Source organism: Odocoileus virginianus, chromosome 6 (assembly GCF_023699985.2).
Source record: "Odocoileus virginianus isolate 20LAN1187 ecotype Illinois chromosome 6, Ovbor_1.2, whole genome shotgun sequence".
NCBI lineage: Eukaryota > Metazoa > Chordata > Mammalia > Artiodactyla > Cervidae > Odocoileus > Odocoileus virginianus.
In genome coordinates this window covers 63376232-63403697 of record NC_069679.1, presented here as the reverse complement: position 1 = coordinate 63403697, position 27466 = coordinate 63376232, and the positions used below count along the sequence as shown (strand labels likewise).

The window sequence follows — 27466 nt, the reverse complement described above, 5'->3', positions numbered from 1 at the left end:
GTAATGATAACCCTATATGCAAAACAGAAAAAGAGACACAGATGTACAGAACAGAATTTTGGACTCTGTGGGAGAAGGCGAGGGTGGGATGTTTCGAGAGAACAGCATCGAAACATGTATATTATCTATAGTGAAACAGATCACCAGCCCAGGTTGGATGCATGAGACAAGTGCTCGGGCCTGGTGCACTGGGAAGACTCAGAGGGATCGGGTAGAGAGGGAGGTGGGAGTGGGGATCGGGATGGGGAATACATGTAAATCCATGGCTGATTCATGTCAATGTATGACAAGACCCACTGCGGTATTGTAAAGTGATTAGCCTCCAACTAATAAAAATAAATGAAAAAAAGAAAAAAAGAATGGGCTGCTAGAATGTAGTACTTACATGTTATGTAGCATCCCTGGCTCTGTTTCTTGTTTTGTAAAGAGAGGGGAATGAAATCAGTATAAGATATCCTTTCTACCTGTAATTAAGTGAAATTTAATTTTTCTCCATTCTAAGAAAAAACAAGTAAAATATATCCATGATATTTTTGATACTGGTGATACAAGGAATTAAACAACATACTTTGGGGAATTCTCTGGAGTTCCAATAGTTAGGACTCCACACTTCCACTGCTGGGTACCGGTGTTCAATCCCTCTTTGGGAAGTTAAGATCCCACATGCTGAGCAGCCAAGAAATAAACAAAAGAGTTGCTGGATACATTAAAAAATGACACACTTTATGCAGCATAGTATAGTGGTTAAGAGTTCAGACTTGGGAATCAGATTTCCATTGTCTGAGTCTCACACCTGTGACTTAACCCCTGTTTGATTTGGGGCCTCTCTGTGAGGTGTTCCATTTAAATCAGAACACTTACCCCTTAGGGTTGTTCTGATGCTCAAATGAACTACTATTTGTAAAGAAAGGGGAGTCGCTCAGTCGTGTCCGACTCTGCAATTCCATGGACTGTAGCCCACCAGGCTCCTCCCATCCATAAAATTTTCCAGGCAAGAGTACTGGAATGGGTTGCATTTCCTTCTCCAGGGGATCTTTCCGACCCAGGAATTGAACCCGTGTCTTCTGCATTGCAGGCAGACACTTTACCATCTGAGCCACCAGGGAAGCAATATTTTAAAGCTCTTACAATAGTTCCTGGTACAGAGTTAATTGTATGTTAAATTATTTATTAATATCTAAGTAAAGAACAAACCCACACGCATTTCTTCTAACATATGCCTAGAATGGAATTTAGGGTATACATTAGGGTATAAAAAATTAAGGGTAGAAAAATATCCAGTTTGAGTTTTCTATTACAATGCCTTTTGCATTTTGAAAATTGCTGTTGTTGTTCAGTCGCTCAGTAGTGTCTGACTCTGTGACCCCATGGACTGCAACATGCCAGGCTTCCCTGTCCTTCACCATCTCCTGGAGCTTGCTCAAACATATGTCAGTTGAGCCGTTGATGCCATCCAACCATCTCTTCCTCTGTCATCCCCTTCTCCTGTCCCCTTCTCTTCTTGCCTTTAGTCTTTCCTAGCATCAGGGACTTTTCCAATGAGTCGGCTCTTCCCATCAGGTGGCCAAAGTGTTGGAGCTTCAGCTTCACATCAGTCCTTCCATTGAATATTCAGGATTGATTTCCTTTAGGGTTGACTGGTTTGATCTCCTTGTAGTCCGAGAGACTCTCAAGAATTGAGAACACCACAGTTGAAAAGCATCAATTCTTCGGCGCTCAGCTTTCTTTATGGTCCACCTCTCACATCCATACATGACTACTGGAAACACCATAGCTTTCACTAGACGAGATTTTGTTTCTTTTAATTTCATGGCTGTAGTCACCATCCATAGTGATTTTGAAGCCAAGAAAATAAAGTCTGTCACTGTTTCCATTGTTTCTCCATCTGTTTTCCATGAAATGATGGGACCAGATGCCATGATCTTCATTTTTTGAATGTTGAGTTTTAAGCCAGCTGTTTCATTCTCCTCTTTCACCTTCATCAAGAGGCTCTTTAGTTCTTCTTTGCTTTCTGCCATTAGGGTGGTGTCATCATTCATATCTGAGGTTACTGATATTTCTCCCAGCAATCTTGATTCCAGATTGTGTTTCATCCAGCCTGGCATTTCACATGATATACTCTGTGTGTAAGTTAAATAAGCACAGTGACAGTAAACAGCCTTGACATACTCCTTTCCTAATTTTGAACCAGTCCATTGTTCTGTGTCCAGTTCTAACCATTACTTCTTGACCTGCATACAGGTTTCTCAGGAGGCAGGAAAGGTGGTCTGGTATTCCCATCTCTTGAATTTTCCAGTTTGTTGTGATCCACATAGTCAAAGGCTTTAGTGTAGTCAATGAAGCAGATGTTTTTCTGGAATTCTCTTGCTTTTTCTATGATCCAACGGATGTTGGCAATTTGGTCTCTGGTTCCTCTGCCTTTTCTAAATCCAGCTTGTACACCTGGAAATCTCAGTGAATGTGAAAGTGAAGTTGCTCAGTCGTGTCTGACTCTTTGCAACCCCATTGGCTGTAGCCTACCAGGCTCCTCTGTTCATGGAATTTTCCAGGCAAGAGTACTGAAGTGGGTTGCCATTTCCTTCTCCAGGAAATCTTCCCGACCCAGGGATTGAACCTGGGTCTCCCGCATTGCAGGCAGACAGTTTACCATCTGAGCCACCAGGGAAGTGTACACCTGGAAGTTCTCAGTACAAGTACTTAAATTCCGCTACTCCACTTACTCTCTCAAGTGCTGTTGTCATCCCAGACCGGATTTGTTCCCAACTGTGAAGATTTGAATTAGAAATTAAAAAATCTCAACAGAATCTGTAATATTAGGAGAAATTTAGGCACTGGAGAAATTTTCTGGCACCTTGTAAGCAAATAGGCTATATTAGATGAAAACTTATTTGATAGGTTAAAATCAGAATGAATTAATGAATTGGAAACTGCCTGCAACACTGGGCTTTTTTTTTCCTCTTTTGTTTCTACTCTGGTTTCTGCAGAGAGAATTAGTAATTTGTATTTCATTTTAACTATCTGCAAGACTGTGGTCTGCCTGTGATATGTAGCCCTTGTTTTTTTTCTTTTTTAATTTTTTAAATTTATTGCAGTATGATGACACATTTACAAGAGACTTGGAAAATATACCTCCACTATGTATAACAAGTTTTAAGTAGGTAAATTATTAGTTGGAGTTTCAATATCAAACTCTCAAAACTTAGTAGAATGAATAGACAGAAAAGTAGAAGGATATAGTAGACCTGAAAAGCCCTATGATCCAATCAGCATAATTAAGATTTATATAATTCTCACATGACAGCAGAATACAAATTCAAGTTCCCATAGACTGTAAGCCAGATTTCACATTGTATTTAGTTGCATTGAGCTCCATGCAAGAAATTCTGATAAATTTGCTTTCATTTTTATTGTTACAAATATTTTCTAATTTTCCTTGTTATAGCTTCTTAGATACACCCATCATTTAAAAGACATTTAATTTCCAAATACATGGAGTTTTTAAAGTATCTTTGATAATAGTTTCTCTTTTTGATATTAATTTATTATTTAAATGCTTTCTTCTCTGCAGTCACCCTCTGAGTGTTTTCAGTCTTTTAACTTTATTGAGGCTTTCAATGGCTACATCAAAGATCTCTGTTGGTAAATGTCACATTTCACTTGAAAATTCGTGGGTTTTTTCCAAGTATCTTATGATATTGATTTCTCCCATATTTCCACAGTGATCAGAGAACAGACTATGATTTTAGTACCTTTAGACCATGAAATTTTTGCACCTTGTTTTACGTCCCTGGATATGTTCCAGTATCTCCTGTTTTATAGCCTGTGTATGCTATGCTACGCTATACTAAGTTGCTTCAGTCATGTCCAACTATTTGTGACACTATGGACTGAAGCCCACGGGCTACTCTGCCGATGGCATTCTCTGGGCAAGAATACTGGAGTGGGTTGCCATGCCCTCATCCAGGAGATCTTCCCAACCCAGGGATCTAACCCAGGTCTCCTCACTGCAGATGGATTCTTTACCAGCTGAGCCACAAGAGAAGCCCAAGAACACTGGAGTGGGTAGCCTATCCCTTCTCCAGGGGAACTTCTGACCCAGGGATGGAACCGGGATCTGCTGCATTGCAGACAGTATTCTTTACCTGCTGAGTTACCAGGGACGACTACCTTCATTAGTCTACCGGTGGAAAGTACCATGAAGGAATACATGCTAATTTAATTACTTTTTTTGATTATTTGTTTTTCTTTTTAGTATAGAAAATGTAGTTTATAATGTGCTATTGAATGAAGAGGTTTTTATATTTCTGTGCAACTTGAATTGCTTTGTATTAAAAACTATATATTACTTTTAAAAGCCTAAGCTACAGAATCCTTACCTAATAATGTTTATTCTAAAACAAGTATCGGAAATTCCCTTTCCTGAGTTTAGTTAGTTAGTTCAGTTGCTCAGTCATGTCTGACTCTTTGTGACCCCAAGGACTGCAGCAGGCCAGGCTTCCCTGTCCATCACCAACTCCCGAAACTTGCTCAAACTCATGTCCACTGAGTCGGTGATGCCATCCAACCATATCATTCCCTGTCATCCTCGTCTCCTCCTGCCTTCAATCTTTCCCAGCATTAGGGTCTTTTCCAATGAGTCAGTTCTTCGCATCAGGTGGCCATACTATTGGAGGTTCATTTTCAGCATCAGTCCTTCCAATGAATATTCAGGACTGATTTCCTTTTGGATGGACTGGTTTGATCTCCTTGCAGTCCAGAGGACTCTCAAGAGTCTTCTTCAACACCACAGTTCAAAAGCATCAATTCTTCAGTGTTTAGCTTTCTTTATAGTCCAACTCTTACATCCATACATGACTACTGGAAAAACCATGGCTTTGACTAGATGGACCTTTGTTGGCAAAGTAATGTCTCTGCTTTTTAATATGCTGTCTAGGTTGGTCATAGCTTTTCTTCCAAGGAGTAAGCGTCTTTTAATTTCATGGCTGCAGTCACCATCTGCAGTGATTTTGGAGCCCAAGAAAATAAAGTCTTTCACTGTTTCCCCATCTGTTTGCCATGATTAATGGGACCAGATGCCATGATCTTCATTTTTTGAATGTTGAGTTTTAAGCCAGCTTTTTCACTCTCCTCTTTCACTTTCATCAAGATGATCTTTAGTTCTTTGCTTTCTGCCATAAGGCTGGTGTCACATGCGTATCTGAGGTTATTGATATTTCTCCTGGCAGTCTTGATTCCAGCTCTTGCTTCATCCAGCCTGCTATTTCACATGATATACTCTGCATATTAGTTAAGTAAGCAGGGTGACAGTATACAACCTTGACATACTCCTTTCCCTATTTGGAACCAGTAAACCAGTAAACCTGGGTTTACTTAACAGGATTTTCAGATTTCGGTTTATCATGGTGAATTCCAGAGATGCTCTCATTAGAAATAAAGTCTGACACAGCCCAGGTTTGAGGTCAGGAATTGAGTGATACCATGGCTTTTGACCCCAGGTTCAGTTCAGTTCACTGATGTGTAGAAATAGAACTCTTTTTTGTGCATTGATCTTGTTGTACCTGGCAACTTTGCTGAATTCATTTCTCATCTCCAGTAGTTTTTGTGGATTCTTTGAGATTTTCTGTTTTTAAGGTCCTGTCTTTGTGAGTAGAGATAGTTTTGAAGTGAAGCGAAGTCGCTCAGTCATGTCCGACTGTTTGCGACCCCATGGACTGTAGCATAGCACGTTCCTCCAGCCATGGGATTTTCCAGGCAAGAGGACTGGAGTGGGTTGCCATTTCCTTCTCCAGAGGATCTTCCCTATCCTGGAATTGAACCTGGTCTCTCACATTGTAGAGATAGTTTTACTTCCTCCTAATTTAGATATTTTAGAATTTCTTTTCCTTGCCTAACTGCTCTGGTTAGAACCTACAATACAATGTTAGATAGCAATGGTGAGAGGTAGACATCCTTGTCTCGTTCCTAATCTTAGCAGGTAAGCTGGGCGGGACCTTTCAGCCACTGAATGTAATAGTATCTGTGGATATTTCGTAAGTGCCCTATATCATGTTAAGGAAAGTCCCTCCTGTTCCTAGTTTTTGAGATCTTTTATTGTGAGAGAGTGTTGAATTTTGTCAAATGCTTTTTCTACATCCATTGAGATGATCATGTGTTCATTTTGCTTTGTTTTTACTTTCTTCTGTTAATGTGGTGTATGACACTGATTTTTTTGTTGAACCACCCTTGTATTTCTAAGATAAATAACCATTTGATCATGGTGTGTAATACTTTTAATGTGCTGTTAGATTTTTTTTGCTAATACTTTGTAGAAGATTTTTGCTTTAGTATTCACAAGGGCTAGTGGTCTGTAGTTTTCTTGTGCTGTCGTTTCTGGTTTTGGTATCAGGGTAATACAGGCCTCATAGCATGTGAAGAAGTATTCTCTATACTTCTGTTTTTTTTAAGAACTTGAGAAATATTGACATTGAATCTTCTTTAAATAAATGTTTGGTGGAATTCACCAGTGAAACTGTTTGGACTTAGGTTTGTCTTTGGAGGTTTTTGATTGCTGATTCAGTTTCTTTACTTGTTTAGATTATATTTCTTCTTGAGTCAGTTTTGGTAATTTGTGTTTCTCTAGGAATTTGTGAATTTCATCTAGGTTATCTTAATTTGTTAGCATATTAATTGTTCATAGTTTTCTCTTACAATCCTTTCTATTGCTGTAAGATCAGTAGTAATGTTTCCACTTTGATTTCTGGTTTTAGTTATTTGCATCTTCTTTTTTTTTGTCTGCCAGGCTGTAGTTTTGCCAGTCTTGTTCTTTTTAAAGAAACAACTTTCAGTTTTGTTGATTCTCTTGTTTTACTGCCCTGTATTTCATATTTTTCCACCCTTATAATTTTAGTACTTCCCTCTATTGCTCACTTTGCATTTAGTTAGCTCTTCTTTTTCTAGTACTCACTGTAGAGTTGTGATTAGTTTCTTTTGTTTTAATGCAGGACTCCACTGCTGTACATTTCCCCCTGAGTGCTGCTTTCATTGTATTACATAATTTGTATTATCTTGTGTTTAGTTTCTATTTGTCCCTATTTTATAATTTCCCTGTGATATCTTATTTGGCCTAGGGTTATTTAAGAGTAGTTGAATTTCTTCATATAGTTGATCTTCATTATTCATGGATTGTTTGTAAACTTAGCCCATGGAGTAAAATTTGTTACCCAAGGATCAGTACATTGAGACATGTGCAGAATGTGAAAAATTTGAGTCACCTGGCATACATGTTCCCAGGCGAGGATGAACAAGGCAACAACCTGCTTTCTTGTTTCAGCTATTATTTACTGCGGACAGTCCTTTTTGCTCTGTTCAGTGCAGTGTTTTTCAAGTTTTTGTGCTTTTTATTGATGGTTTTACTGTTTAAAGTCAAGTGAAAGTCACTTAGTCCTGTCCCACTCTTTGCTATTCCATGGACTGTAGCCTGTGCATGGGATTCTCCAGGCTAGAATACTGGAGTGGGTAGCTGTTCCCTTCTCCAGGGGATCTTCCCATTCCCAGGGATCAAACCCAGGTCTCCTGTACTGCAGGCAGATTCTTTACCAGTTGAGCCACCAGGGAATGGTCCCCAAACTACAGTGCTGTTTCAGTTCAGTTGCTCAGTCACGTCCGACTCTTTGCGACCCCATGGACTGCAGCAAGCCAGGCTTCCCTGTCCCATCAGAACTCCCGAAGCTTGCTCAAACTCATGTCCATCGAGTCGGTGATGCCATCCAACTATCTCATCCTCTGTCGTTCTCTTCTCTTCCTGCCTTCAGTCTTTCCCAGCATCAGGGTCTTTTCCAGTGAATCAGTTCTTCCCATCAGGTGGCCAAAGTAATGAAGTTTCAGCTTCAGCATCAGTCCTTCCAATGAATATTCAGGACTAATTTCCTTTAAGATTGACTGGTTTGATCTCCTTGCAGTCCAAGAGACTCTCAAGAGTCTTCTCCAACACCACAGTTCAAAAGCATCAATTCTTCAGTGCTCAGCTTTCTTTATAGTCCAACTCTCACATCCATACATGACTACTGGAAAAACCATAGCTTTCACTAGATGGAACTTTGTTGGCAAAGTTATGCCTTTGCTTTTTAATATGCTGTCTAGGTTTGTCATAGCTTTTCTCCCAAGGAGCAAGTGTCTTTTAAAATTTCATGGCTGCAGTCACCATCTACAGTGATTTTGGAGCCCAAGAAAATGAAGTCTGTCACTGTTTCCATTGTTTCCCCATCTATTTGCCATGAAGTGATGGGACCAGATGCCCATAATCTTCATTTTTTGAATGTTGAGTTTTAAGCCAGCTTTTTCACTCTTCTCTTTCACTTTCATCAAGAGGCTCTTTAGTTCTTTGCTTTCTGCCATAAGGCTGGTGTCATCTGTGTATCTGAGGTTATTGATATTTCTCCTGGCAGTCTTCATTCCAGCTTGTGCTTCATCCAGCCTGCCATTTCACATGATGTCCTCTGGATATAAGTTAAATAAGCAGGGTGAGAATATACAGCCTTGACGTACTCCTTTCCCAATTTATAACCAGTCTGTTGTTCCGTGTCTAGTTCCAACCATTGTTTCTTGACCTGCGTACAGATTTCTCAAGAGGGCAGGTAAGGTGATCTGGTATTCTGGTATAAAGTGCTATTTAGTGTCCCTAAACACGAGAAGGCTGTGATCTACTTTACAAAGAAAATATACATGTGTGAGATAAGATTCATTAAGGCGTCAGTTACAGTTCTTTTGGCTATGAGTTCAATGTTAATTTATCAATAATATAGTACATCCAGGAAAGAGAAGAGGAAATTCACCCATATGTGTGTAAGGCCACTCTGGAAATGCAAAAGTAGTATTTGTAGTGTCTGATGAAGTTATGGAAAACATGGGAAAGTGGCTGAATTTGTGGATTCATGAGATGATAACCAGTTTAAAAAAAGAAGAAACCATAGTGGACAGCATTGATGTGAGACTGAAAGCCAATGAAACCAGTTACACAGAGCAAGGAAAATATTAAATTCTTCTCTTATAGTGCTGACTGGTCTGCACATTTCAAAACACTACACAACATTAAAAATGTTAAACTTTCAGTAATCCTGAGTCAAGATCAAGAGGCTGTGGGCTGTTCTTTAAATTATCTGCCAAGTGTTAGGAAAGAGGCTATGTGGAAAAGTGGGTTTTCAATGCTGATGAGCCTGGCTTGTAGAACTAGTTCTCCAATTCTGTTAGTGTTTGCTTCAGTTGTTTTGGGGCTTTGGTGCAAATATGTTTATAATTGTTATATCTTCTTAACGAGTTGATCCTTTTATCAGTGCATGTTGTCCTTTGTCTTCGGTAACAATTTTGACTTGAAGTCTATCTTGTCTGATTTTAGTAGAGACACTTAGCTCGCCCTTGTGGATACTGTTTGTGTGAAAAGTTTTTCCATTTTTTCACTTTAAACCTATTTGTGTCTCAGATCCAAAGTGAGTCTCTTAGGCCACACAGAGTTGGAGCAATGTTTCCTACCAATCTCTGCCTTTCATTGGAGAGTTTATACCATTTCTATCTAAAGGAATTACCTGTAAGGAGTGACTTTTGGTATTTTGCTATTTGTTTTTGTGTGTCTTTTGCCTCTTTTTGCTTCTAATTTCCGACATTACTGTTTTCTTTTGCATTTGAGTTTTTTTACAGTGTACCATTTTTATTCCCTTCTTATTTTCTTATATGTATTTTTTTTTGATACTTTGTGGTTACAATGGGGATTATAATTAATAACTAGATATATTTTTGAAGGTATAACTGCCACTTTTAATGAGTTGTATGATAGATACAAATGGGGAAGCCAAGATTAACAATGTATTTGGCCTGAGGAATGAAACTGTGGGGAAGTCTTTTAGTGGGAAGGAGATAACCATAGGAATTTAAGCTGGTCAGAGGTGGAGATGGAATTGGGGATTTCAGATTTAGTCCTATTACATTTGAGATGCCTTTTAGACACTGATCACATAAGCAGTTGGATACAGAAGTCTGAGATTCAGTAGAAATGTCCCAGCTAGAGATGGAAATTTGAGTCATGAACGTATAGCTTGTATATAAATCCTTGGAACTGTATGATATCAATAAGGGAGTGAGCATAGATTGGGTTGGGCTCACTGATACTGACTTGTGAATTAAGGGGGGAACTAACAAAGATGCCTGAACAAGAGTGGTCTATGGATATTTTATATATTTCTAATAAATTCTGTCATTTTTTAGGAAAGTATAATTCCACATGAATCTGTTTTCTTTCCAGTTATATCTAATTGAGGACAGTAGTCCTAAAATATTAGTAGTCCTAATTTTAGAGACAGTTCAATATAAAATTAAAAGGTAGTTATAATTTGAATATTCTTAAATATTAAATAAATCTGCCAGATGAATTGGCTATTTGCATCATCTTCCTCCCCCAACACAATCCCACTTTAGGAGTATTACTTTTATCTAGTTTATCTAGTTTATTTTTTATTGTCATTAAGACCTGTGGTATTTTTTTATCTGGTTAAAAGATTACTTGATAAGATACTTCTTTGCTTTGATACTCTAATTATACTGAATTCTGTTATTCTCTGGGGAGTAAATGTGAAAGTCATGTAATCAAAACTGGATCAGGTCGTCCCAATATGTTTCTTTCCATAAAAGAAATCTAGGGAAATATTCTGAAGATGGAGACTAATGGCTAAAAAAACATCAGTCAATGAAAATAAAAATGACTTGTTCTTTTCCCAAGTTTTTGTCTTACCCTAAACGTACCTAAAGGTACACTGGAATGGGAGAAATGCCTCTGCATCGAGCTTGATTGCTTTCCTCACTCTCCCATTTAAATGCCTTGGAGATGGTAAGTCTGAATAAATGTGTATTCAGTTCAGTTCAGTCGCTCAGTCGTGTCCAACTCTTTGCGACCCCATGGGCTGCAGCACGCCAGGCTTCCCTGTCCATCACCAACTCCCAGAGCTTATTCAAACTCATGTCCATTGAGTCGGTGATACCATCCAACCATCTCATCCTTTGTCGTCCCCTTCTCCTCTCGCCTTCAATCATTCCCAGCATCAGGGTCTTTTCAAGTGAGTCAGTTCTATGCTTCAGGTGGCCAAAGTACTGGAGTCTCAGCTTCAGTATCAGTACTTCCAGTGAATATTCAGGACTGATTTCCTTCAAATGTGGATTGCTGCTGCTGCTGCTAAGTCACTTCAGTCATGTCCGACTCTGTGCGACCCCATAGACAGAAGTCCACCAGGCTTCTCTGTCCCTGGGATTCTCCAGGCAAGAACACTGGAGTGGGTTGCCATTTCCTTCTTCAATGCATGAAAGTGAAAAGTGAAAGGGAAGTCGCTCAGTCATGTCCGACTCTTAGTGGCCCCAGGGACTGCAGCCCACCAGGCTCCTCCATCCCTGGGATTTTCCAGGCAAGAGTACTGGAGTGAGGTGCCATTGCCTTCTCCAATGTACAAAAAGTTATTGATGGGAATTCTCTGTACATAACAGATAAAAGAAAATTTCATTTATTGATTCTCAAAAGCTAGGACTGAAGGTAGGGGATAAGGAACATTACTGAGCAGGAACAATGAAACTGAATTAAGTTAAATTCAGTAAGAATCAATAAATGAATTTTTCTTTTATCTGTTATGTACAGAGAATTCCCATCAATAACTTTGTACATTTTTTACTTCCTTATGGGGTCTAAGTAAAAAAAGAGAAAGAATCATAGGAGACTTGTATGGTTGTTGTGGTGATAATTTTTACTTCTTTGACCCTCCCTTGCTAGTGAAGAAAAAAAAATAAATTAATAAATAGTAAATTAATAATTAATTAATTAATAATAAATAAATAAATTATTATTAATTAATAATAAATAATTATTTATTAAAATAATTAATAAATTAAGTGCTACAGAGACTGAAGCCACTGCCATGGTCTCTCCCCTAGAATATAGCAACAGCCCCCTAACTGGTCTTCCTTTTTCCACCCTTGCTCCCTTACTGTCCAGTCTCAGGACACTGCTCTGCTCAGGACCCTGCAGCGTGGCTCCCCAAGGTCACATTTCCCACACAGGCCTCTCAGGCTCTGCTTGCTCTGGTTGCCAGGACCTCTCACCTCTCCTACCTGTTCCGGCCACACAAGCCTCCCTGCTGGTCATGTTTCCTCATTAGAGACTTGGTTCTTCCTGCTTCCACTCCCTCATGTATGTTCTTTCCTCAGATATCTGGTTGATCAATTCACTTCCATCCAGTCTTGCCTCAAATCTTAGTTTGTCAATATAAAGCCTACAGTGGCTATCTTCTAAAACTTTAACCTGCCCCCCATACACTCCCATAACTCCTTATGCTATCACTGTTTTAATTATGATAAGTATGGTTATTCTGTACTAATGATTTAACCATGAAAACAGATGAACAAAAGCGTCTTTCTCATCTGTGCTTCATATCCATTATGGGTCAGCATGCGACTCTGATCCATTAGAACCTCAGAGACCCGGGTGAGGGAAGTTTGCCCATCTGGTGATACGCCTCAGCGTACAGCCTCCAGTATCACATCTGTAGGAAAGAGAGCATTCATAGGATGATTAAAAGTGGTACACGTCACCTTTGTTCCTAGTTCATTGGTCAAAACCAGGCACATGGCCCCAGTCTCATTGCAAGAAGAACGCAAGGAATATTTGATGAACATTACTGTTTCAGCTCTGTGTGTGTGTGTGTGCATGCATGTGCGTGTGCACGCTCAGTTGCTCAGTTGTGTCTGACTCTGTGACCCTGTGGACTAGTGCCCACCAGACTCCTCTGTCCATGGAATTTTCCAGGCAAGAATACTGGAGTGAGTTGCCATTTCCTTCTCCAGAGGACTGTTTTAGCACCTTTTCCCTTTCTATTTCTCTATAGTACTTATTATTCTTTATTATGTAATTTGTATATTCTATATAAAGTATCATTTATATATTTACATATCATATAATTTGCATATTTTGTTTATTATTAAGTTGACTTTCCTGAGTAAGAATTTAAACTTATTCTCCTAGAAAACCTCACTACTTAAAACTTCTTGGACATAAACCTTTCTTCACTTGCTCCTACTGTTTGTAATGTCCTCTATCATTTTTACCCTGTGCTTCTCTTTCTTCTGTAAAGATTAAATCCTACTCATCTTTTGAGACAGTGTGAATCATACTTAGTTTGGGAACTTTAAAGATCCATTCCTTAGACTCCCCCTATCATGGCACTTACCCTCCTTACAGAATTACTTGTCTGACTGCGTCATTAACCAGGTTCCTCATGCATATCAGAAAACGTCTGAAGGAATACCTGGAGCCTAGAAAAGGATCTATAAGGATCTGAAAAAGACCGTATCAGTAGGGTGAAGAGATGACAGAATTAAGAAATATTCAGAAAGTAAAATCAGTAAGACTTCATTATTGGTTGAATGTGAGGGATAAGGAAGAAATCAAGGATAATACATATTTCTCATTTAGATTATGAGGCTTCCAAATGAAATAGGGAAAATGAGAGGAGGAACAAGTCTTGTTGGTAGGATGATGAGTAGGGTTTGAGGTATGATGGATTTAACTCCATAAGGATCTCAAGTTGGAGATATGTGCAGAGGCTGGCTAAATGGTTCTTAATCCAAGGACATGCATAGGTCTTCAGCATGCTGAGTAACAGAAGACAAGGTGAAACTGCCGGTAACTACTAAGGCCAGAACCCTTAGTTATACTAATGTTTAAGGAACAACGAGGAATGTTTTCTTGTGTGGAAAACAGAGAAAAAAAATAGATGGTGAAAGGGGAATGAGAGTGTGATGCTGTCAAAATCAAGGTATTTAGACATTCAAGAAAAAATATTTGGGCCATAGTAAATGCAGTGTGAGTGAGCTAAGTTGCTTCAGTTGTATCTGACTCTTTGTGACCTCATGGACTATAGCTTGCCATGCTCCTCTACCCATGGGATTCTCCAGGGAAGAACACTGGAAGTGGGTTGCCATGCCCTCTTCCAGTGGATCTTCCCGACCCAGGGATCGAACCTGAATCTCTTATGTCTCCTGTACGGGCAGGCAAGTTCTTTAGCACTAGCACCACCTGGGAAGCCCCTAGAGAAATCAAATCAAAACAACTGTGCACTAAATCTTGGCCACTCTTGCAGCATTATGTAACTCCTTTCTTTTAACCTCACTTCTTATTGAACCAGTTTGGATACTTAATGAACGGAACCATCTTGTCTTCAATTTCATTGGGAAATTTGAAGTAATCAGGCACAAACTGTCTCAAATGTGCCCTCTCTTCTTCATTTACAAACTTAAGACACGCCCAACCATCAGTCATTTCCTTCTTCCCTCTAGTATTAGGAGCTTCAAAGTCACCTCTAGTTAGTACTAGAGGTGTGCCATTGGTACTGAAGTGAAAGTGAAAGTCTCAGTCGTGTCCGCCTCTTTGTGACCCCATGGACTATACAATCCCTAGAATTCTCCAGGCCAGAATACTGGAGTGGGAAAGATCCCCCTTTCCACTTCTCTGGGGGATCTTCCCAAACCCAGGGATCGAACCCAGGTCTCCCACATTGCAGCCAGATTCTTTAACAACTGAGCCACAAGGGAAGCCCAAGAATACTGGAGTGGGTAACCTATCCCTTCTCCAGGGGATCTTCCCAACCTAGGAATTGAACCAGGGTCTCCTGCATTGCAGGCAGATTCTTTACCAACTGAGCTGTGAGGGAAGCCCAACTGATACTAAAAGTCATCTACATTTTAAGTTTTTTCCCTCTTTATGGTTTTCTGCTTCCAATATTCCACCAAAGTTTTTTGTAATATAGTTGCTATTTGAAATTATTAATGGACAAAAAATTACATGGTGTTTAACACTGAAAGGAAGATGGGGAAATGGCAAACGGCAGTCACTGATGGAAGAGAGAGGGAGATAACGCCTTCTCCCCAGGGAAGCGATGACACTAAGCTGGACCAGAGTCAGGTGCTTTTCCAGAGGCACTTTCATTGTGTAGTTATAGTAAAAGTATGTCTTTTATTTGTTTTTCTTCTGTAGCAGGCCAGTGATTGAGTCTTTACTGTAGAAGCAAAAATGAGCCAGTTCCCACAATGAAGACTGTAGAAACATTAGATTTATTTGTTCATTCATGCAAAAGTATTTCTTGAATGTCCACTATGTGCCATGCGTAGGCTTAGGTGCTGGAAATATAACAGAAAGTAAACACACATACTTCTTGTTCTCCTTGAGTTTTTATCTGCTTGTTTATATTTAGCCTGATTTACCTAACTAATTTTACTTTTTTTTTTTCCCTTCAGTATCCTCTCACATATGGACTGATTCTTATTCCCTGCTGGTGTTCTCTAGTTTGCATAAGTAGAATTTACATGGGAATGCACTCCATTCTGGTAAGGAAAACGTGTTCATATTGCTTTGTTTTTTCTAAAATCAACACGCAATTTTATAATATTTAATCATTTTTAAACTTACTGGAAGCTTAAGTGAGAAAATGTAGTTATTGTAAATTTTTTTTCTTGCAAAAATAGCAACAGGATGTTTTGCAAAGTTTTAAAGTAGTTATAATATATATATTTCACAGAAACAGTTCCCAGCAATCACAGGAACCAAGTATTATTCAGGATAACAGTTCTCTGTCCTTCCAGGTTCACTTTTATCTTCTTTTTCATTTTCTTCTATGCCTTTCCTACTGCTGAGTCAAAACTGACAATGTAAATACAGACACCAAGGAGTTCTACTTGTAAGTGAAAACCCAGTGAATAGAAATTAGATGAACAAAAACTGCCCTGGTGCCACTTGTTTTTGAATATTAAACTCTAGTTTTCTTCTTTCCCAACAGTATTTTAGGGCTTACATGAGATATTTTATTTTGAGAATGCAATTCAGTTTCAAAAGCAGTGGCACAGGAAGTCTATCTTTCAGCTATACCTGCTCACTTCCCTTCCTGTCCATCTGACTGACATTCCCTACTTCTGGCCTGCACCATCTCTAACTAGGGTACTGCAGCAGCTTCTTAATTAGTAGCTCCACTTCAAGTGTGACACTGCTCCATTCAGTGTTTAGCCTCCTATTGTAGTTTACTGTTCAAAACACAAATATGATGCCTATGTTTGCTCAAATGTGAAGGGTGCTTTTTATCTTCACATTGTTAGCAATGCCGTAACCTCCACATGGAATGCTGTTTTCTGTTTCTTTGTTTGCCTAACTATCAAACCCATTGTTCATGACTCACCAGAAAATATTATCTCCTAAAGCCTTGTTACCTTCTCCATCTTTCCTTTCTCAAGACTGGATAGGTGGCCTTTCTCCCAGAACATCTTGAGCATAATTCTGGCATAGCACTTATGCTGAATTTCAGTTGCTTTTTAATTTTTTTGTCATCCCCACTAGACAACAAGCAATATGAGAAAAATAACTCTACCCTCATGTACAGTGTGGTGTCTCTTAGAACACTTTGTGAAGGTATTATATATTATATTATAGATCATGTGCTCGCTTCGGCAGCACATATACTAAAATTGGAACGATAAAGAATCAGAAGGAAGATGGAGAGATAGGGATGAATTCATGGAATCCAAAAATTTATAAAGGGTTATATCAATTTTTTCTTGTCCTTAACAAATGAACACTTTTAGAATTTTCTCCTCATAAAAATATCTCATTTCATAGCTGAAAAATATTGAATTTCTGTTTCTTCCTCCAATTACTTACCTCCAGCAGCTGCCCCTTCACTAGTAAATTTACGAAAGTCCCAAATGCTAAGTTAGGAAGCAAACTATTTGTGTTTTATTTTTTATAATTATTTATATTAATGCAAATCATGAATTGACATATAATTTTATCTTTCTGACTAGTCTGTACTAATTTTATAATAGACCAGTTATCACCTTTTTATAGCAAATCTAATATTAGTCACAAGAAAATGTTTTCCATCTCTGTGCCTCATTACAGTTATTCCCTTCCACTCCCAATTAACAATATCTCACCTGAAAAACTATGAAAAGATTATGAACTAAGAATGATAATATTATCCCTAGATTCATTATCATCATAAAAGAGGAATTAGAATCTTCTTATACTGAATGTATAATCTCAAACATGCTGTTGTTCAAAGGAAATATATAGTGGATTGATTATTCAAACTGAGTTCAGTTCATGTTTTTGATACTGGATAACATCTGTTCTTCAATCAACTGAAGTAAAAACAATATTGATGTATTATTAAATTATAAGTCTGATAACCTGGTCATTTTTTTTTTGTTGTTGTTCTTTTGGCCATACTGCATGAGTTGCAGGATCTTAGTTCCCAGACCGGGGACTGAACCTGGGCCTGGGCAGTGAAAGCATGGAGTCCTCATCACTGGATCACCAGGGAATTCCCCAACCATAGTCATTTAATCATTCAAAAGCATCCTGTCCCATAGAATATGTTTATCAGTTTTATTCTGACTGGCTACTCAATTTTATTATGTGTATTAATACAAGTTGTTTTTCTTTTTCAAAAGTAAAATCACAGATGACTTGCAAGCATTGTAAATTATGTTCCTGTGTTACAACCTTTATTAACATTAAGAAGAAAGTTCCAGTAATGCAGTCGAAGTAATTTATAAGGAACAAACACTTCATTCAGTATTTCCCATATGCTTTGTTTTTATTATTACAACACAAAGAGCAACACTTAATTTATTTTCAATGCCTACTTTACTAAATGGCTTCCCAGATGGTGCAGTAGTAAAGAATCCTCCTGCCAATGCAGAAGATACGGGCTTAGTCCCGGGGCTGGGAAGATCCCCTGGAGAAGGAAGTGGCAACCTACTCCAGGGTTCTTGCCTGGAAAATTCCATGGACAGAGGAGCCTGGCAGGCTGTAGTCCATGGGGTCGAAAGACTTGGACATGACTGAGCAACTGAGCATGCACACACTTTCCTAAATAGATTTCCTTAATCTCCAGAAAAGTAGAGGAGTACTTCCTCCATTTTCCTTTATTTTCTATCAAACCTAGCTCTGAAAGTGTCTTAAAACACAAGCCATTTAAAAATTACCAAACGAAGTGCTTGTCAGATTACTAGTTTATTTCCACATTAGTAAAAGTATGAATATTTTATAATTACATTTACCTAAACTTGTACTAAAAGTTTATTTGTCTATATGTGGAAAGGTTTTTAGAAAAGTATTATGAGATCCTCAAGTAGCGTGTACCTCCATAACCCATTTTTATAACAAGGTATAAGAATCAAACTAATCAAACAACAGCAAAAGTCCTGAAAACATGTTAGAGAAAGATTCAGAACAGTAAACACTAAGAGTTTTAATGGTAGTTATCTCTGAGTAATAATTGCTTGTTTTTTTTTTTCCATTTATTTTTATTAGTTGGAGGCTAATTACTTTACATCATTGCAGTAGTTTTTGTCATACATTGAAATGAATTAGCCATGGATTTACATGTATTCCCCATCCTGGTCCCCCCTCCCACCTCCCTCTCCACCCGATCCCTCTGGGTCTTCCCAGTGCACCAGGCCCGAGCACTTGTCTCATGCACCCAACCTGGGCTGGTGATCTGTTTCACCCTAGATAATATACATGTTTCAATGCTGTTCTTTTGAAACATCCCACCCTAGACTTCTCCCAGAGTCCACAAGTCTGTTCTATACATCTGAGTCTCTTTTTCTGTTTTGCATATAGGGTTATCGTTACCATCTTGCTAAATTCCATATATATGTGTTAGTATACTGTAATGGTCTTTATCTTTCTGGCTTACTTCGCTCTGTATAATGGGCTCCATATGACCCAGCAATCCCACTTCTGGGCATACACACCAAGGAAACCAGATCTGAAAGAGACATGCACCCCAATGTTCATCGCAGCACTGTTTATAATAGCCAGGACATGGAAGCAACCTAGATGCCCATCAGCAGACGAATGGATGAGGAAGCTGTGGTACATATACACCATGGAATATTACTCAGCCATTAAAAAGAATTCATTTGAATCAGTTCTAATGAGATGGATGAAACTGCTTGTTATTTTTTATCCACATTTTCTAGTTTTTCTATACTGAACATGTATTAAATTTGAATTTTAAAGATAAAAATTTCAAAATACATCCTTACTAGTTGTTTATAATGAAGAATGATGCATTCCAGTAATATATTTTGTTGTTAGAAACCCTGTTGGCATCACTGACATGTTGAATTAGAATCAGGACACCTGAAATATGTTATAATTTTAAAAAAAAACAACACTAGGAGCTGACAGAAGTCTTGAATTCTAATCTCAGCCAATCACTAGCCTCTCTAGTTCTATATACTGATTCAGAGAAATGAAAAGAAGGCAATTCCAGATTTGATATGTAATAAATCTTTATTGAGTTTATGGTATTTGATATCCTCTACCATAAATTTGATAACTGTGAATATTCCATTCATATATGTAACTATTAACTTTTACAGCAGATTTGTTATCTATAATTAATTTGAGTATCTAAAGTTATTTGCTTTCTTTTTGGAAAACTTGCTACTTTGAGTTCTTTGTTACCTTTAACATCAACTTTTCTTTATCGCATATTTTGTGCTGTAACGCTTAAAATCACTTAGTTACACATTTTAATGTTGTACATTAAATTGATATCACAATGACAGCCACCATGTTTATGTCCTGAATTCAGTCATTCTTCTTTTTGGTTCTGTAGCATGGAAGTTAAATACGCCCTTTTTATCCAGGGTAATAGTGTAAATAATTAGTGATAATTAGAAAAGGAGGCAGATTTGTATAGAGTCTTATAGTAATTAAATTTAATATTCATAGAGCTATACAAAAAAAGTAGAGGACAGCAAGATTGGATGTTTTATGTCACACTGAAATATACTTCCAAAAATATAACTGCTATCATATATATCTAAAGAAATCATGTTAATCAACAAGAAAAAGAAAATCCAAAGTAACAGTTGCCCTAAAGACACAAATATATCTTGCATATAAAAGGAACAGCCCATGGACTTATGAAATAATGCTTAATTAATAATCACATAAATGCAAATTAAACATCAAGAAATACCAACTGATGGAAACTGAATTTCTGTAAACATTTTGGAGATTATTTTATTGGCTTATAAAATTGAACGTGCACATATACTTTGATTCCACCTTTCCATTCCTAGGCACGTGTCCTGGAGAAACTTTTTTTAGACCCATACAGGGAACATCAAAAGAAAGAACATAGTAACATTGTTTTAATTCCTGGTTGGTTTAAGAATATATACCAATTAAGAAAGCATTCAAGCTCAGCCTTAACCAATGAACTAATCCAAAACCTGGAAAACAACCTAAGTGACTATCAGTGGGAAAAATAGATAAATACATTATATAATCACACAAAATATTACATACTTGGGAAAGTGAATGACCTGTAAACTACATGTGATGAATGAATCTTAAGAGCTTAATGTTAAGTGTGAAAAGCAAATCAGAGGAGACTACATATTGCCTAACATTTTTATAAAGCTCAGAAAGAAGCAACACTTGGTAATGTTTTGTTTGGAGATAGGTGATAAAACAGTTTTTATTTATATTTTTAACTGGGGTGTAATTGTTTTACGCTGTTTTACAATGTGTGTTAGTTTCTGCGGTACAGCAAAGTAAATCAGCTGTAAGTGCACATAGATCCCCGCCTCTTGAGCTCCTTCCACCCCACCCACCAGCCCAGTGCTCGTAAGTCATCGCAGGGCGCTGAGCTGAGCTTGCTGTGCTCCACGGCAGCCTCCCACGAGCTGTCTGTCCTGCACGTGGTAATGTGTATACATCAGTCCTGCTCAGAGCAGGTATCTGTTTACATGGTAATGTGTATACGTCAGTCCTGCTCAGAGCAGGTATCTGTTTACATGGTAATGTGTATACATCAGTCCTGCTCAGAGCAGGTATCTGTTTATATGGTAATGTGTATACGTCAGTCCTGCTCAGAGCGGGTATCTGTTTACATGGTAATGTGTATACGTCAGTCCTGCTCAGAGCAGGTATCTGTTTACATGGTAATGTGTATACGTCAGTCCTGCTCAGAGCAGGTATCTGTTTACATGGTAATGTGTATACGTCAGTCCTGCTCAGAGCAGGTATCTGTTTACATGGTAATGTGTATATGTCAGTCCTGCTCAGAGCAGGTATCTGTTTACATGGTAATGTGTATATGTCAGTCCTGCTCAGAGCAGGTATCTGTTTACATGGTAATGTGTATACATCAGTCCTACTCAGAGCAGGTATCTGTTCAGTCAGTACTCAGGTTTATGCAGAGTGATAGAACTATTAACCAGCATGCCAATAGATTCAAAATACTTCTTATAATTTCAGGTACACTCTATGTATTTGATTTCTATGTACCAAATGTTACATTATAACAATAATAAAAAATCTTAGGACAGAAAAACATTAAGCCACTACTCTGTTGCTTAACTGTATTGAATGCTATTGAGAAGTAACCATTGTTTTTGGCAGCATAAAGGTCACTAGTATCTATGAAAAGAATGGTTTCAATACAGTGATGAGTTTAGGAAAAAATAAGGAAGTGAAGAAGTGGAGACAGTGAATGTGTGCGATTTTTGGATAAATTTTTCAGTGATAGTTAATCCCAGGGTTTGGTTTTGTTTTTTTTAAGGTGAAATTTTCAGAATAGTTTTGTTCATGTTAGGAATGACTTGGAAAGGAAGATTCTTTTAATAACAGCTTTATTTCCTCCAATATACCATCTTCTGTCATACATAAAACTAGATGTCATTTTTGATCCCCTTTGCTTCTCTTTCACATTCAGATCATCAGTAAGTTGAAGTTAGTCAACTCTAATTTTAAGATATTTTACTAAATCCATCTATGTATGTCTCTTTATATGGACCACGTCTAGAGTGAATCACTGTAGTAGCCTCTCACTTGTGTCTCTAGTGGTCTCCTGTCTTCCATACTTTACCCCTATAATCTATTCTCTACACAGTGGATGGAGTGTTTTCTTTTATAAACATCAATCAGATTTTATTACACTCCTACTTGGGGATCTTTCTTTCAGGCCTCCTGTCGCTTTTGAAATAAAATGTGAAGTTCTTACCTAACCTACAAGGGGACCTCTGTCTGTCTCTTGGATCTCATGTCACATCTCTCTTTCTTACTGTTTGAGGCACACTGGATTTCTCAGTTCCTTGAACTCACTAAGTTCTATTCTGCCTCAATACCTTGGTACTTGGTTATTTCTTCGACCTGGACACTTTTCCTTAGGGCTAAAGATAGGGCTGACTCTTTTTTTGGGATCAGATCTCTACTCAAGTGTCACCTCCTCAGACAGATTTCCCTAATTACTCTTAATTGGGCCTATCCCATTGTCTTATTTTAGTTGCTTTATAACAACCGGAAATGGTAATATTTATCTACTTTTTACTTACATGGTTATTGTCAGTCATCCCCACTAAAATGTAAGCTCTATAGGCAGTAGGTATCTTCTCAGTTTTTAAGCAATATATCCTTAGCCCCTAAAATAGTGTCAGGCACATGTAGGTACTCAATAAGTATTTGTTTAGTGAATTAAGAAAAAATAGGCTTTGTATCCTCTTTAGTCATGGAAATAATTATGTGTTTAGATGTGTAATTATTATATTAAATACATGAAGATGAAGTCTTAGAATAAGCCTGGTTGATCCTTGAACAACTTAGAGGTCAGTGTAGTGAAAAATCCACCAATAATTATAGTGTGCCCTTCATACACTTGGTTCCTTCATGTCCACAGTTTCTTCTATCAGAGCTTCTGCATCCTCAGATTAACCAACCAGGGATCATGTAGCACTGTACTGCTCTTTACTACTGCAAAGAATCAGCTCAGCGGATCCACACAGTTCAAATCCAGGTTGTTCAAGGGTCAGCTGTATATTGCTTTTCTCAGAAATCATAACTGCATACTTTAAGCTAGTTTATTGTTCAGGATTTGAATATAAAATTTGTGTATAGCATATCTATATTAACTTATAAAAGGGCAGAACTATAAAAACATAATCATTTTATTATTATCAATAAATCTTTTTAGTGTAATGGTTTTCGTACCTACTATATATTATATAAAGTTTAATAATGTGACATTTTAAAATGTATGTTAACATTTGAAGTGTGAAATATATACTATTCTTTAAATGCCAAACAAAAATATTATACTAAACAACTGTGCTTTTTTTCTTTTCTCAGGATGTTATTGCCGGATTCCTATATACCATTTTAATCTTGGTTATCTTCTATCCATTTGTGGACCTGATTGACAACTTCAACCAAACTCACAGATATGCTCCATTAATCATCATCGGGCTTCATTTAGCCTTGGGGATCTTTTCTTTCACTCTTGACACCTGGAGTACATCTCGGGGAGACACAGCTGAGATTTTGGGAAGTGGTGCAGGGATTGCATGTGGATCTCATTTTACCTATAAAATGGGTCTACTATTAGATCCTCCTCTGGATATATTACCTTTAGCTAGGCACCCCATTTCAGTGACTCTGTTTGGAAAAGCCATATTGCGGATATTCATAGGGATGTTATTTGTACTAGTGGTCAGAGATATAATGAAAAGGATCACTATTCCTTTAGCCTGTAAAATCTTCAATATACCTTGTGATGATATTCGAAAAGCAAGGCAGCACATGGAAGTTGAACTTCCTTATCGGTATATTACTTATGGAATGGTTGGTTTCTCTATCACATTTTTGGTTCCTTACATATTTTTCTTTATTGGTATCTCTTGATGGTGAAATACTGTTTATGATAAGAAAGGAGGGTATCAGTTACTGATATCTAAAAACCATATTCTAGTTAAAAGCCAAATCAGAGTTAGGCTTTTGCAGGAATTTAACTTAAATAATTATTTAAGTAAATTCTTAAGAGTCGGTGCATTTTATCACGGCACATCCAGTTATTGTTTTAGGTGAGCTGAGCTATTACAACATTGAGAAAATGATAAATACCATTTGGAATGTTCATGTAATATTTGGAGAGTTCTGTGCTGTTACAGATTCAAGTTATATAATATATATTAAGGAACATAATATAAAATTATGTATCTAATATATATTATATATAAAATAATATACCTAAGTTTTTTTGAACCACGGGGGTGTATTATAAAATCAATAATAATATGCAAACAGTTGTGCCTGTGTATTTGGACTTAATACAGGTATGTTATTAACTGATATATTTAATTTTTATTTACAATGGGAACCATTTCCTAATCAATTGTGTAATTACTAGACCAGAATTCATATGCTACCACATATTAATTTACTGCCTCTTTTTACACTCATCTTTCATGTTATCCATGATGTTGAACATAGGAGGCATTTTTAATGGACCAAATTTTCCAAAAAGTTAGTTTTTGAATTCCTTTTTTTGTTTGTTTTGTTTTCCAGTTCTGTGCACTGTGTTGAATGTATTTTATTTGCAGTTGTTCTGGACATTAGTTTAATAAGTCAGGTACTGAATTTTATTGCTTGCTAATTGTGCCTTTCTGTTGCTGAACTAAGAAATGCCATGTATACTGTGATATAAAAATAAGACTAACTTTATCTTAAGTTACATATAATCAGACAAATATTTAAAAAAATATCTATCAAGCAAACAGGGCTAGAAGTAAACCACCTTCAATTCTTTAGCCTTTGTTTAGAAAGAAACGTGGAACGGGCTAAATTTTCTCACTAGTTTATTGAGAACCTAAATGAATAAATATCTCCATTTTTATAGGTATTTTTCTGTGCATTGTAAGTTACAGGAACAAGATATATTTTTTGTACATTGTCTTGATCGTTTATACTACAGGTAGATAATTCCAATGAATGGAAATGTACTTGAACTTTATAGATGGGACAATGCACATGTTTCATATATAAATAAACCAATTTTCTAAATTATTTGGAAGGGATTGGATTTAGCAGTGTTAACTTTTAATACCCATTTAGTAGCTACTTAATGGTAAATTATAAAATTTAAAAGTATCAGAATTTTAGATCTTATTTTTTTCAACCTTTTATTATTTTCACAGTGGAAAATTTGAGTATAAATATTAAACTATTCTTTATTCTGTCCGTGCCTTTATATTTTGAAGTGTAATTGTAATTAGGTTAACATTAAATTTATTTGTATTAAGTTTTTCATAAAGAAGAGAATTAACTTTCCATGTAAATGAGCATTGGGTATGGAATTACTGACTTAGTGCAATATCTGTCTGATTATCCAGAGATATCAACTTAAGATGTTTCTATTTTGGGCAACATAACTATTTGAGCTCATATTTTTATAACTCTGAGAATTTAAAGACATGGTAATTTTTGACAATAGTGCATCTGATAATTGTAAGTAAAGTAACTCAATTTACAGCCTTTACTTATTAGTTAACAGAAAACCAAGGCACTTAGGAACATACTGGTACGTTGGAAAATGTGCAAAGAACTTTTCTTTCAAAATGTGTTTACTGAATTGAATTTTAGGGACTATTTCCTATAATTTGGGTCTCTGCTATCTTATTAATTTTTATATCTGCTTAAAAGTATTTGAAAATATTCCATTTCTTTGTGATTTATTATTTTCTGTCCTATGGTAGTTCCATGCTAAATGTATTTTAAAATAAAAGCCAAATTCAAGATTGGAGGGTGTTTTGTTTGCCTTCTATGCATTTGTTTCTGTATTTCCTGGTAGAAATTTATGAAATATATCTAGTATTTTCATTCTAGCAGTCTTTTCCTGTGAAGCATTTCATTCAATGTAAGTACTGTTTTTAGCAATAGAAGACAATGAAGAAATTCTTTATGGTTCATACTGACTTTGGGCTCTATATATGATCATTCTGACATTGAACTTTCAGTGAAAAGTTTCATAACTTTATTTTTAAAACTTATGCCTAAAACATGTTTCAATAAAATCCATGATTAAGTATTGCAGGTATTTGGTTGACTGCTAATCCATTAATTCAGGCTCATAATACTAGGAACAGGTACCTTTTCAAGCAGAATAAACATATGAACACTTCATTTTGTAATTATGAACTGTCATAACATGAATTGTAAAAACTAGGGCTGCCCATAGGTTTTTACAATCTTAATTTTAAAAACCTAATATAAAGTGGTACTACTATAGCAGATTTATATTAATTTAATTTTACTTATTAGCTTTCTTTATAAGTAATGTTTATTAAATGTATCTTTCAAAGAATATAAATATTAATTCAATGGAGTATAATTTAAAGCAAATTTTCATAAAATGTTTGATAAAGATGAATAAATACTAAAATGTTTTTGAGTGTTTTAGTAAATACTTATATGTTTTTATTTTTGTAATCACAGAATTTTATGTGGCAAAAACTTTTTATTACTAAAGCAATTTTATTCTTGTTAGCAAAGAATATTTACTCTTAAATTTAAAACCAGCTGTTTAATCTGAACATCAATAAGGGTCAATTTTAAAAATTCAACTTTATAGTTGAATTAGTTTTTCTGAAAGGAGCTTTTGTTGTTTGCTGTGGAGATTATTTTGAGAAAGGGCAGCAGCAATGGTTTGAGAAAGAGTAATTGAATGTACTGAATGTTACTGTGTTGATTATTTTGTTAAATTTTGGTCATGTTCTTCCAGTTTTTGCTTTTGTACATAAGTTAAAAAGACTTTTAAACTTGAATTTTAAATAACTTTTGCAGTTGAATTTTAATGGTGGTTACATAAGCCTAATCCTTCTCCGGGGAATCTTCCCAACCCAGGGATCGAACTGGGGTCTCCTACACTGCAGGCAGATTCTTTTAACAGCTGAGCTACCAGGAAAACCCTGAAACTATAAATAGCACAATAAAAAGAAGTTTCAACATGATAACTACAAAGGACACTTTAGAATGCTCTTCATTTTTAAGCATACCAGACCACTTCAAATTTTATAAACAAAGCATTCCACACCTTCCTTGTGAGACATACAGGAGGGAAAATTCAAAGAAAAATAAAAGAAATATTTCTTAAATAAAAATGTTTACAGAAGTAAACGCTAACTTTTTAACCTCAGCTAGCTGGCATTTCCTAATTTGTTCTTCTTTTTTCCTTTCACCATGTTTTGTCTTGGTGTATTTCCCATGGATGTCTAAAAAGTCCAACTCCTACTACTGTAATCGGATGTGACAGGAATCTAATGGGTAATTTTAGGAGTATTTTCCTGTCAGTTTCTTAAAGCCAAATAACTTTAAGATTGCTTTATGACCTATGCTAACAGACTGTATCATGATTGTCTACAGCATCACTGGGTTTATTTTCAGTCTCAAATGTCAAAGTTCATTATCTCAGCTTTTAAAAATTCATACAGTTACCTATTATGCTGTTTGCAATATTTGTTTTATTTAATAAATATTTTAAAAATTTCTTTTGTTACATAATGATATTTTCTTGTGAGATGTAAAATGGATTATCTTCTTAAAAAATAGTTACTGTAG

The 27466-nt window shown here is 36.6% G+C and overlaps 1 protein-coding gene across 1 annotated transcript in view; it reads left to right on the top strand.

The window, feature by feature from the left end:
* SGPP1 (sphingosine-1-phosphate phosphatase 1) overlaps positions 1-25650 on the top strand; it is a 42319-nt gene extending 16669 nt beyond the window's left edge. The window contains exons 2-3 of the mRNA XM_020914299.2: positions 15298-15387; positions 23204-25650. Of these exons, the coding sequence (XP_020769958.1) occupies positions 15298-15387; positions 23204-23755 (642 nt within the window). The 3' untranslated portion in view covers positions 23756-25650. The remainder of the gene's footprint in view (positions 1-15297; positions 15388-23203) is intronic.
* Positions 25651-27466: the final 1816 nt, after the last annotated feature.